Source organism: Camponotus vicinus, unplaced genomic scaffold (assembly GCF_025532165.1).
Source record: "Camponotus vicinus isolate PSW18456_S1 unplaced genomic scaffold, iyCamVici1.0 SCAF_3, whole genome shotgun sequence".
NCBI lineage: Eukaryota > Metazoa > Arthropoda > Insecta > Hymenoptera > Formicidae > Camponotus > Camponotus vicinus.
This window is the reverse complement of record NW_028141967.1, coordinates 5,812,692-5,826,191: the sequence shown is the minus strand read 5'-3', so window position 1 is coordinate 5,826,191 and position 13,500 is coordinate 5,812,692. Positions and strand designations below refer to the sequence as shown.

At 28.6% G+C, this 13,500-nt stretch overlaps 1 protein-coding gene and 1 long non-coding RNA gene across 2 annotated transcripts in view; one reads left to right on the top strand and one right to left on the bottom strand.

Moving 5' to 3' along the window:
* Positions 1-8,648, bottom strand: part of LOC145968031 (putative fatty acyl-CoA reductase CG5065) — a 42,263-nt gene extending 33,615 nt beyond the window's left edge. Inside the window, exons 1-2 of the mRNA XM_083093218.1 lie at positions 8,494-8,648; positions 1,861-2,063 (exon numbers count right to left, since the gene is read on the bottom strand). Of these exons, the coding sequence (XP_082949344.1) occupies positions 1,861-2,063; positions 8,494-8,515 (225 nt within the window). The 5' untranslated portion in view covers positions 8,516-8,648. The remainder of the gene's footprint in view (positions 1-1,860; positions 2,064-8,493) is intronic.
* A 1,661-nt stretch (positions 8,649-10,309) lies between these two features.
* On the top strand, positions 10,310-11,902 carry LOC145968487 (uncharacterized). The gene is made up of 3 exons (XR_014437745.1): positions 10,310-11,055; positions 11,203-11,423; positions 11,573-11,902. It is a non-coding gene; the product is annotated as an uncharacterized LOC145968487 (long non-coding RNA).
* The last annotated feature ends 1,598 nt before the right edge of the window (positions 11,903-13,500 follow it).

Genomic DNA, 13,500 nt, shown 5'->3' with positions numbered 1-13,500 from the left:
TCATGTGTTCGATTGAAGAATGCGGTAAACATAATAAACATTTAACATATTAATATTATTATTATCATGAATGTGTGTGATATCCATACATCGTATGATATCTATTTAAAAATTAATTAGATTAAATAAGTGTTTTTAAAATATTTATTACTTTTACTATTATCATATAAAATATTAATATTAAATATTTATTTAAGATAAAAGTAATAAATATTTTAAAAACACTTATTTAATCTAATTAATTTTTAAATAGATATCATACGATGTATGGATATCACACACATTCATGATAATAATAATATTAATATGTTAAATGTTTATTATGTTTACCGCATTCTTCAATCGAACACATGATCGCGTTCGATAGCGCCAGTAGTACCTTAACCTACCGCAACCTACCATGACAAAAACTGCTTGCAGTCGCCGAGTAATTATCGTCGCATTGTCGCGTCGTGTAGTAACGTGTCCGCGCGTGTTTCTTTCATCGAGTGATTTTTAATCGCCAACAGTTATTATTCGACAGTGATTAATAATGATTAGTGATAGAGTCATTAGTAAATTTCTTGTCTCATCGAGTGAGTAAATAAATGTGATTACGTTAAAGTTTATAAAAGAATACAGTTCATGAAAGAAGAAAAACTTTCAGTTAATAATTTAGTGTGGATTTCTTGTCTTTTGCAACGTGATATCTACGTTAAATTTGAGAACGTACGATCTATCGGAAAATTCATTTCTCCTTCAAGCAATTACAGCAATACATCAAAAGTCATCGAACAAGATAACAATAACTATTTTTTGACGTTATGTGAAAACAGATCTCGGGAAGTCAGAGGGACAGTGTGTCAAAGGAAATTCGTGAAAAGAGAGGGGTTTTTAGTGGGTAGGGAGTACCGAGTTGGTAATTCGACTTGGTACTCGAGTCCCACATAACTCACTGGATCGATCGGTGGGTATGCATAAAATGCATTTTCCCCTCTCTCGTAAAAAAAAAAAAAAAATACAGGCGAGTGAGCGAATGAGAGAGAGAGAGAGAGAGAGAGAGAGAGAGAGAGAGAGAGAGAGAGAGAGAGAGAGAGACAGACAGACAGACAGACAGACAGACAGACAGACAGACAGACAGACAGACAGACAGACAGACAGACAGACAGACAGAGAGAGAATGTATGTGTTCGCATGTGTCTGTATGTGTATAGCGACCAGCTGATCGCAGCAGGCGCCCCGCGTAAGCACCAGCGTCTGACGGTGAATCGCGCCACCCTTGCCTGCCTCTTGTATTCGACCCGTCATACGTTAACTACTTCCTTTAATAATTCAAAAACTAAGCTTCAAACGAAATTTTGCCAAAGGAAAAATCGTCTCAGAATTCGGTCAAGATTTTGTTTTTGCAAAAGCATAAAGTTATTTAGAATCACCCTGTATTACCATTCATTGTTTGAAAACATCTTAGTTTGAATAACCTTATTTAATATTAAATCTATTTATATTCAAAATTTAATAATAAATTTTTGTGATATTTTCATTTGTATGTTTGATTCACATCATATGTCCAATAATATAATAATATCGTCAATCTTTTGAAATTTAAAAAAAAATTTTATATAATATTTTGAAGTACTATTAAATTTAAAAAATTATATAGAACATTATTATATATATATATATGTATATATATATACATACACATACATACATATATATATGTATATATATATGAAATAAGCTATAGAAAAATTATCAAAATAAGAGAGAGAGAGAGAGAGAGAGAGAGAGAGAGAGAGAGAGAGAGAGAGAGAGAGAGAGAGAGAGAGAGAGGGAGAGAGTAATAAAGGATAAAATAATATAATTCACACAATATCTTACAGGTAATTTGAATATATCTTCAAGTCGATTGTCGCAACTGCGATCCTTCTTGGCTCTTATTAAGATATAGATTTTGTCGAGATCTGAACAGCTGTATAGCAACTTTTCTATAAGGACCTTGCCCATGAAACCAGAAGCACCAGTAATGAAGATGGTCTTGTTTTTGTAGAAGGATTTAATCTCAGACTTTGATTCATCCATAGCTGAAATTTATCGTATATTGCAAAATTTGTGGTCACGATAGAAAAATAGACAAAGTGTAGTAAAAATAGACAAAGTGTAGTAAAAAAAAAGAGAAAGTGCACTTTACTACGTGGTAAAACATATAGGAACCCACTCAAATTCACTTTGGAATATAATATTTATAATGCTTGTATTGTTGTACAACTACGCGCGAAATGTATATTGTTACATTATTTTAAGGGGGGAAAGTCATGTAATTTGAAATTTTTTGACATTTTTTTTTTTTACTTAAAAAATTAGTTTAACACTTGGAGAATATGCTCCTCAATTTTTAAATCCGAATTCGAAGTATAAATGTCTCTGTAGTGTATACACGGTGAGTCATTTTAATCTATAATCCCAATTATCTCGTTGGCAAAGCATGACAGAGAAAAAATTTTCCCACAAAAGTTGTTTGTTTCTTTGGGGGCCATAAGATGGCACCATTGGTTTGACCTTGAAGAGTCATTTGAAAGTCACGTGAAGGTCACCTTCAATTTCTTAAATGGAACCTACATTTTCTCATTACATATTCTTGTAGCTTATCTCGAGAGCTTTCCAAAACACTATAATTAAGTATTTTTTCATTAAGTACTTTTTGAGTTATGAGGCTTGAAATAATTTCTTAATTTTACATAAACCGTAAAATATCTTGTAAAATATTCATTTTTCGATTATCTTACCTTAATACTTTTACGTACAAAATAATGAGCTGGCAAAATAATCAACTGGTGTAAAGAAAACACATAGTTGTTTTGAAGAAAAAATATGTAATTTGCAATTAACAATTCCATATTTCTTCTTCAAAACAACTATGTGTTTTCTTCACACCAATTGATTCCTCTCATTATTTTGTACATAAAAGTATTAAGGTAAGATAAACGAAAAATGAATATTTTACAAGATATTTTACGGTTTATGTAAAATTAAGAAATTATTTCAAGCCTCATAACTCAAAAAGTACTTAACGAAAAGGTACTTAATTATAGTGTTTTGGAAAGTTCTCGAGATAAGCTACAAGAATGTGCAAAAATATATAGGGTGTTCCATTTAAAAAAATTGAAGTGACCTTCACGTGACCTTCAAATGACTCTTCAAGGTCAAACCAATGGTGCCATTTTATGGCCCCCAAAGAAACAAACAACTTTTGTGGGAAAATTTTTTCTCTGTCATGCTTTGCCAACGAGATAATTGGGATTATAGATTAAAATGACTCACCGTGTATAAGTGTCACGCCAGCACACTGCATACCGAGTACAAAGACAGGACCGTCGTACCCAAAGCAGGTCAAAAGCGGCCAGAACAGCGAAAAACAGGAGGCAGCGGCTCAAATAGATGCGTTTGCAGAAGAGGAAGGCATATTGTACGGCCCTGGTATCGCAGACTAAGCGTTGAAAGCCGTAAGTCCTCTTAAACACTACTTTTCTGTATCGAAAACTTTAAAGGCGTTTTTCTCAAAACGTAAAATTTTGCGCGCCGTGCAATGTAGCTCAGCGAATTTTCAACCGATTTAGATGAAACTTTCCAGAAATATTCTTTAACTTACTGGCCATTGCATGACGTTCGAGTTTGTTTAAAAAAAAAAAAATAAATATTGTTTTTTACCGATTGTTTATACAAAAATAAGTGATTTTTTTTTCAAAATGGTCCTGAATTTTTAATTTTTTTTTTCTCTCCGTCATGCAAAGCGTATTAATGTATTTTAACGATAAAAATTTGATTTTTTGATTTTAGTTGAGATTTGAGACTTGTAGGCTGCACGGCGCAAATCTGAGGTGCCGACTTCCAGCAGCTGTGGCGCCGCCATTTTGAAATATTTTAGTCTAAAAAAATTTGTCGATATACTTTACATCGTATATTTTGAGATATGCTTTATGTTAATTCAATAAACTTTTCCATTTCTTTATAAAAAAATCTTAAAGAAACGTACGTTTACATGACTTTCCCCCCTTAAAATCACCGTATATCGTAACACATAATTTTCACGCAAAGGCTACAGAAATCTCTGCGCAAATAAGAATCAAAAAGAAAAAAGAAAATTGACGATAGATCGATTATTTGTATTCAAATGATTGTAATTTTATAATCTGACGCATATCTACCGAGCACTAATGTTTTTTGCATATCGATTAGTACCAATATAATATATTATAAATATACATATACAAATATACACAAACATACACAAATATAGATATATACATATTACTTATACGACTACTTTGTCATTAAAAAAATTCTAAAAAAGATTATATAAGATCGTTGTGTCAGGTGATTTTTATGAAATTTTAAGAATGCATTTGCACTTATATAAGTGATTTTTAATATCGAGCGAATTATCCTTGAGAATATACATATATTGTGATTATTTTTTACTGAGAAAATTAATAAATAAGACTGCAATAAATACATTCGAGGCACGAGAAATTCTTATTTAATCTATAATCTTAGCAGTAAACTTTCTCGAAGCCAATAAAGAGATCACGAATATCTGGGATAATTACTTTTACCAAAAAGACTATGTAGAAAAATTTTGCAATATGTACAGATGTTGCAATATATATCATATTTGAATATGTACATTTATATATAGGACTTTGAAATTGTAATTTTAACCAAGGCATCTGAAATTAATTTTAAAATTGATTGAAATGAACAAAGTTTTTTAATGTAATATCAATTTAAAAAAAATATAAACATAAAATATAATCATAAATAATTTTAATAGTAAGTACGTAAATAATTTTTGTCACAAACTTATAAATAACATGAAATGCCATTGCATGCTATTTTTTTTTAGTGAAATTAAAAGCCACGAATTACATAATTTATATTTTTTTCATTGATATTTATTTTGTAGTACTATGTATGTCAATGTATATTAAATGTTAAAAGATTAAATTTGAAGAGTTTCAATTTTCACAATGAATAGCGATGATGATGTTTCAGCGGTTATAATTGCCACTTGTTTGCATTATTTCAAGGATGTGATGATAAAAAAAAAGCGGAAAATTTTACTGACATTGATGATACAGTATCAATCAAACTTAAATATATTCAGAAAATGCAAAATTGAAATTTTCTATGTTGTGTAATTAATAGTATGCGTCAGTTGAAGATATATAAACTGCATTACGTTTTTGTGCTCATTACGCACCTTTCTTATTATATACACTTTTATTTTCTATTCTTTTCGCGCTGACCAAATTACTCAAAGAGGTAAGACATTGATAAATGATGTTATGAGACGTAAAACTGTATTATTTCTGCAAAATGTACCCATTCCCTTTTTAACATTTTTTGTTCAATTGCATTTCGATTCGAAAGAAAAAAAAGTTGCATCTGCAAATAATCGTTACAAGGTTTTCCTAAAATCAGAACTGACAGGTCGGAAATAATCAGTGATGACGTAAAAACAAATATTTAGTTTTGAATTATTAATATTATTTTTTCCTCACTTACCTAAAAGAACATAGAAGCATAAGAAGCATAAGAAATATTGAAATCAAGTAAAAAGATTGTGAACTGAACTAACAAGTTTGTAAAAATTTATAAAAGTTTTACAAAATTTTTTAATGCCTTGCAGGATTTTTATCATCTAATCCTATTTGTTTCGAATGATTAATAGTTATCATTTCTTAGATTTATTCGAAAACATAAATATATAAATTAAAGTTGTGTTTCTTATAATTATAATATAAAAAATTATATTATCATTAGCATCACACAGATTTAATTTAGTACAAATAAAGTTATATTTATTATGTTGATTTGATTAAATTATGTTATTAATGTAACGTTTGAACATTACTTTTCAAACGAAATAAATTTGAATAAGCCAACAAATTTATATCAAAATAAATTCTGTTTTATTCATATTTATTACATAGGGACTTACTAAAGTTGAGTACAGTTAATGCAAAAGATATTCTTGATATTCTTTATAGCAAGAATAACAAGAAAAACTATATTTTATTTAGCAATAAGACATTCAGCAACAGAACTGCTTTAACATAATTTTATGAGCATACAGGGTGTCCCATTTTAAATAACGACCTCAAATATCTCCCGAATAATACGTTTTACAGAAAAATGTTTCAGACAAAAGTTGTATGGTTTCGAGGGGGCCATAAGATGGTACCATTGGTTTGATCTTGAAGAGCCTTCATTTGAAGGTCACGTGAAGGTCACTTCAATTTTTTTAAATGGAACACCCTATATATTTTTGCACATTCTTATAGCTTATCTCGAGAGCTTTCCAAAACACTATAATTAAGTATCTTTTCGTTAAGTACTTTTTGAGTTATGAGGCTTGAAATAATTTCTTAATTTTACATAAACCGTAAAATATCTTGTAAAATATTCATTTTTCGATTATCTTACCTTAATACTTTTATGTACAAAATAATGAGAGGAATCAATTGGTGTAAAGAAAACACAGTTGTTTTTAAGAAAAAATATGTAATTTGCAATTAACAATTCCATATTTTTTCTTAAAAACAACTATGTGTTTTCTTTACACCAATTGATTCCTCTCATTATTTTGTACATAAAAGTATTAAGGTAAGATAATCGAAAAATGAATATTTTACAAGATATTTTATGGTTTATGTAAAATTAAGAAATTATTTCAAGCCTCATAACTCGGAAAGTACTTAATGAAAACTAACTTAATTATAGTGTTTTGGAAAGCTCTCGAGATGAGCTACAAGAATGTAAAATATATAAAAATAAAAATATATAGGGTGTTCTATTTAAAAAAATTGAAGTGACCTTCACGTGACCTTCAAATGACTTTTCAAGGTCAAACCAATGGTACCGTCTTATGGCCCCCTTGAAACCATACAACTTTTGTCTGAAACATTTTTCTGTAAAACGTATTATTCGGGAGATATTTGAGGTCGTTATTTAAAATGGGACACCCTGTATATGTATATACATATATCCTATTTAAATGTTATTTAAATTCATATGTTAAGACATTTCTGTGTATTTTATATACACAATTGAATTTTTTTTCTTATTGAGGAAATAGATAGCGAGAGAGAGAATTTTCAATTTTAATTTCAATCTATTTTTTATTTAATGGACTTATATCAATGAAATTTTTTGCGCAATATATATTATGTGCATCACAAAAATAGTGCTATTTGTATATATAACTGCTTAAGCATTTTTGAACGGATTCAAAATTGTTTATCTTTAGCAATATCAAGAAGAAAAAAAACAAGAGAAAGTAGTATTTTGTGTATATATGTGTGATTTAATATAATACATTTTGATTATTTTATTAAATTCTTCTCTTCAAATTTCTTGGAAAATGATGCATATTATAATTTGTCATACGTAAAGTTAATAATACATAAAATTATATAATATCTATTAAAATTGAATATATAATACAATACTTAATAACAATTCTTATTGTTAGTTTATATTTGCTCGTTTTTACGTAATTAATCAGGATATATTTTTACGTTATTAATTGGAATTGTTGCAGAGATTATGATCGCATTATATAATATTACACACTATTTTATGAAAAATGCGGCAAAACGATTTTCTATCTTACCTGTACATATTCATTCAACGAGGAAAACATATTTCTACGCACTACTACACATATAATATACAATATGCTTGCAATTTAAGTATCACATGCCATATTAGAATTTGTGCGGAGTGTAACGATAGTTTATAGAGAAAACAAAAATATCATAAATTAATATAATACACGCGTGAATATAGTCTCATTCATAAACGAACAAACATTAACACGATTAAAATACATCATCATTCATACACATTCATGTATAAATGTTCAAAATAAGTTAATTATATTAAAGTAAATAAAAATAATAAAAATAAAAGAAAATGTGTGTAAAATGTGTCGTGGGAATAAAAATGATTTGATATACATAGCTATTCTTATTTAAACGAAACAAGTATATAAAAAGATATAATATAGAACAATATAAAAATTAAATTTAGAAATATTTATAAGTAGAGATTTTGAAAATACTCTATCGTTTGATTTATAAATCATATTGTTGTTTAGATTCTTTTTTCTAAATTTCAAGATTAAATACCGTATTATTGTAGTATTCAAATTATAAAAAAAACTTCTTGATATGTTGTATACAAATAAAAATGTGTGGAAAAGAAATAATAAAAAATTTGAAATATATATTTTACCCCATCAATGGAAATTGAATGTAAGTGACAAAGTATGTTAAAATGCGCCAATTTTTCGATTAAAAATTTCAAAATTTGTCAACAAGTTTAATTATCGAACTAAAATCTTTTTCATCAGTATATTTGCAGGTTCGGCAAAAAATAATTCGAAAATTGATACTGGTTTTGTTTTAAAATAATGATAAAAAAAACATAGCCGAAAATGATATTGGATACCTGTTGACGATGTTTCACACATTCGATTTAATTTCTTTCGATCGAGTAGTAGTATGATGTTCTGTTCTATTCTATCTGCGTTTGTTATTTTACGAGAATGGATTGCGCGTACTCCGTGCTTGTGAATTTACTGAGCTCCTGCGTAATCCGTGCTGAAAATTATACCGCAGTTGCCACTAGTCAATTATCCCAGCTGATTAATTATATGCTCTATTAAATCTTATTTCTTTTACAAACTGCGTCTTTAGTCATTTTACTTTAGTCATTTAATACTGAATTACGCGATTTGTAAAAGAAATAAGATTTTTTGTTCACTTATAAGATGCAAGATAACGATTACAAGTAACTATTATAATTAACGTTCATTAAATGTAAGACATAGATTTAATACGTATTATATTTATTATATAATTATAGATTAAAAACTTTAAAAAATAACAATTAAAAACTTTAAAAAACAAGAATTATATATTATGTCTTTAATTTTATATACTCTACTTGTAGATTTGCGATAGACGAATAATTTATTTTATATATATTCTTGATGATAAATTGTTACAATTGCGATAGACTATATTTTCTCCTTGAGAGAATCCAGCCAATGTCGATTTTTTCCCACTCTCATTCTTTCTTATAAATTATGAATTCATAGACCTTCATCATTCTTAGATGTTCACGGAATAAAGCAAAAACACTATATATTGCAATATCATAGTATATATATAGTTGACATAATTAAAATGTAGAATGTGTATGAATTTGAAAAACTTTACAAAAATGCTATCTATTTAAATATAATATTTAAATTTGTGAACTTTGAATTTTTTCATATTTTTATAAGATAAAGTTTATATCATAATGTAAAAAGTTTCATAAAAATGATTACAAAGAAATTTAAAATAATATTATAGCTGAAATAGTCGTTTAGTGTCATAAACAAATAAAATAAGAAGGAAATAAACAGAAGGAAAAGAGTGAAAGAGAGTAAAATATTATATTTTACTATTAAATCTCTTTCTATTTTACTATTAAAATAACGGGGATAAATACTATTTGATATTATCTTATTTCATTTTTTTAGCAAAGACAGGAAAATAAAATATTTTAATGTGTTATAAAAAAAGAAAAAATTTTCGAATATATTAATTTGTTATTATTTATCAGAAAAATATTTTAAAAAATAATGAAAAAAGAAAAAGAGTAGAATCCAAAGATATCCAAAGCATACTTGTAAAGCAAAAACTTAATAAAATGCATATATCGACGTTGCAATAATTAAAATCAGAAAAGATTATCGCTTAAGCCACAAATTTTATGGAATGCATGTCTTATTTGCAAGAAATTTGACGCCAAATTTTAATTTTAGAAAAATATAAAATATTGGTATGTGTTATTTTTGATTAAAGAAATGCAATTATTGTTTTTTTGGTTTTAACTTTTAATCTTTTATGTAAGTTGTATAATTATGTACGTGATATATTACAAAAGTATGTGACATTCTTACAAAAAGTATATAATATTTTTATCTTTGTATAATTTACAAGTTATACAAGTTATGCATGTTTTGCTTTATATCAAAATGTTATTGAATAACTATAGTGATGTCACTGCATATAAAAAATCAAAAACTCGTACATACTTGAATGTCAAAAGAAAAGCTAATAGTGTAAACTAATTATGTTTTCTATGATTCTTTTTAATTGTATAATTAATTGCTAATAATCAAGAGACACGGTAGTAGCTCGTGCCAAGTTCATGCGAAGCATTAGCGAGGCATTCCGTGTATCTACATATACGCGAGTCAGACAGTTGAGAGTAACTCAGATTACCGGATTTCAATAACGGCTGAACAGATCGAATTCTTACTAGGCTTAATCGATAGAGCGAGTTTGAATTATATAAAGAAAGTATCTTTATTTTTGTGCTGCATGATCTATAAACGGAAATATCATAACGCAAAATCGAAATCTGAAAATTTTCAATTAAGAAACGTCTTTATCATCGTCATCAACGCACATGTATACAACACATAGAAACAGAAAACGTACGTTTCCTACTCTCGACAGAAGATTACGCTAGCGATGTTTTACGATATTAATGACATATGTCATTAGCAGGGTTGGCAAGAAACTTGTTTTTTTTATTTTAAACAAAAAACATTGTTTTTTTGTTTAGAACAATGTTTTTTGTTTTATTTGTGTTTTAAGTAAAATAAAAAAAACATGTTTTAAACAAAAAAAGCATGTTTTAAACAAGCAAAAAACACTTAATAGCTTTGATCTGTGTAAATATTTAAATTTTTCGCTAGCGTTAAACTGTAAATAACGTTGCCAAAATTGACAACGCTATTTACCGCTTCGAAACAAATGCAGGCGTGAACGTGCAAAATGTGGGCAAATTCACACATATTTTTTGGTTAGTTCGGAATTTCAATTTGGAGTCTACCGTATCGTTTTTACTGTTTGGTTTTGTTCTTGAATTTATTAGTTACCAGTTTATTAGTTACCAGTCGACATAGAGTACATAAGTACATACTACATTCTGCAACTCAACACGAAGTAGGTAAGTGGCGATAATGCAAATGCAGTATTGTTATTGTTGTTAGATTAGGTTTTCAGTTGTACTATAATTTAAAGTACTATTTGATTATTTTCAATATTTTACTTACACTCTCGATCACATTCTTAACAAATACATAATGACGGGAAGGAAGAAAGATCCAATATGGTGTAATTTCACTAATTTCATTGAAATTAAAGAACATAACAGATCTGTCAAAGCAAGATGTAAAAAATGCGATACAATTATGGTAGGATTGGTCGCTAGAATGAGGATACATGTGACGAAGTGTAACTCCACAATAGTTAATGTTGATGAAGATAACGCTTCTGATAGCAGCAGCATCCGTTCCCGGTCCCCATTTCGCATAAGTTAGTACATAATAATATATAGTATATATAACATATTCTATTTTCTATTTGGTATCATTAAAGCATTGAACATTGACTACCTATACAGTAATTTTCGCGTAACTTTTGACTTTTTTGTTGACTGACAGTTTTGAATATTTTCTTTATAGCGACAGCGATACAGTCACACATACTTTACCATCAACATCAAGATCTACAATATCCATGCTAACACAGTCCAAATTGAGATCAATGGATATGGAACCATTTATTGTGAGAACATCAATTGCAAACAAGAAAAAATTTGACATACAGATAGCTAAATTTATTTACGCCACAAACTCGGCCTTCAGACATGTGGAACACCCAGAGTTTATAAAATTAATAAACTTGTTGCATCCTGGCTATAAATCGCCTTTAAGACGTCAAATCGCAAATGAACTACTAAATGAAGTATTTGACTCAGAGTTGGTAAAAATAAAAGACTGTTTAAATGGAAAGAGTGTTTGTATGGTTTAGGATGGATGGAGTAACATTCACAATGATTCTATAGTATGTATATCAGTGACAGATATCATTGACGAACTGTGCATTTATGCGATACTATTGATACCGAAGATAATAGCCATACCGCGGAGTGCTTGCTAAATTTGGCAGTAACTTCAATCAAAAATTGTCAAAAACATGGTTGCAGAGTTAGAAGCTTTGTGACCGATAATGCAGCAAACATGCGTAAAATGAGAGAACAATTGGCAATGTGTGAAGAACTTGGCATGCCTGACATTATTACTTATGGATGCTTCGCACATATTTTAAATCTTCTTGCGCACGACATTGAAATTCCAGGAATCAAAGGACACATTAAAAAAATTATGAAATACTTTCGAAACACACATTTTGCCGCTGCTAAGTATAAAGAAGCAGGTGGAAAAGCTTTAGTGATGTCATAAGATGTTCGATGGAATACCTTGGCCGATTGTCTGGAATCATATATTAGTAACTGCCATATTTTGTCTAAAGTTTGCACTGATAATCGAGTAGCAATTAGCTCGGATATTTCATCCAAAGTTAATGATATGGATTTAAAAATTAAAGCAATGGATTATTTGGAAAAACTAAAAGTAATTTCAGTCGCTTTAGACAAAATTCAACGAGATTGCTGTACAATTGGCGAGGCCACAGAAATTTGGATCGAAATAATAAACCATTTTAAACTTCAACAAAACAATTTTTTGGAGTCTGATCTTAATTGTGTTCTGCAGCGTTTCCAAATGACAATGACGCCTGCACATTATTTAACAAATTTGCTAGATCATCGATTTAGAGGACTTCAGTTAAGCCAAGAACAATTAGATGAAGCAATGGAATATGTCAATTCGTATCACCCTGCAACCATGCCTGACATAATGTCTTACTGAGCAAAAACTTCTCCGTTTAAAAATTATCTTTTTTCTGAGGAATCCATTAAAAATGTTAAGCCGATAACATGGTGGCTTGCGCTAAAAATTAATGTCAATACTGTAACGTTCGACTTGGTAACACAACTCCATACAGCAATTGCTTCTTCTGCTGGCATAGAAAGCCTGTTCTCAGCTTTTGGTTTAGTGCACACAAAATTGAGAAACAGATTAGGCATAGAAAAAGCTTCCAAATTAGTAACAATTTTGAAGGCACTCAACAAAAAAGGTGAAGTTGATCAAACTGAACATGAGATTGAGACTGAGCTGACTGAGTCTGTATAATCTGATCTTTTAAAAAAGTTTTTTGTTTTAGTTGAGTAGTAGAAAAAACAAAAAACTACTATTCTTTGTTAATATATATAAAACTATATTCTTTATTTTATTTTGAGTTATTAAATTTAAAAGTAGATATTAAAAAAAATACCTAATATATATAATGTAATATGCAATGACTGCAATGCAATTGCAATATGTTATCGTTACCGTTCATTTTTTTGTACTTAAATGTTTACTTTTTTTTTAGTTAAAGGATTTTATTTTTAGTTAAAGGACGTTATTTTATTTATTTGCAATGGGTGCTAAAATGCAATGTGTTATGGTTTATTTTTTTATAGCTTGTAGTTTTTAGATGAAAAAGA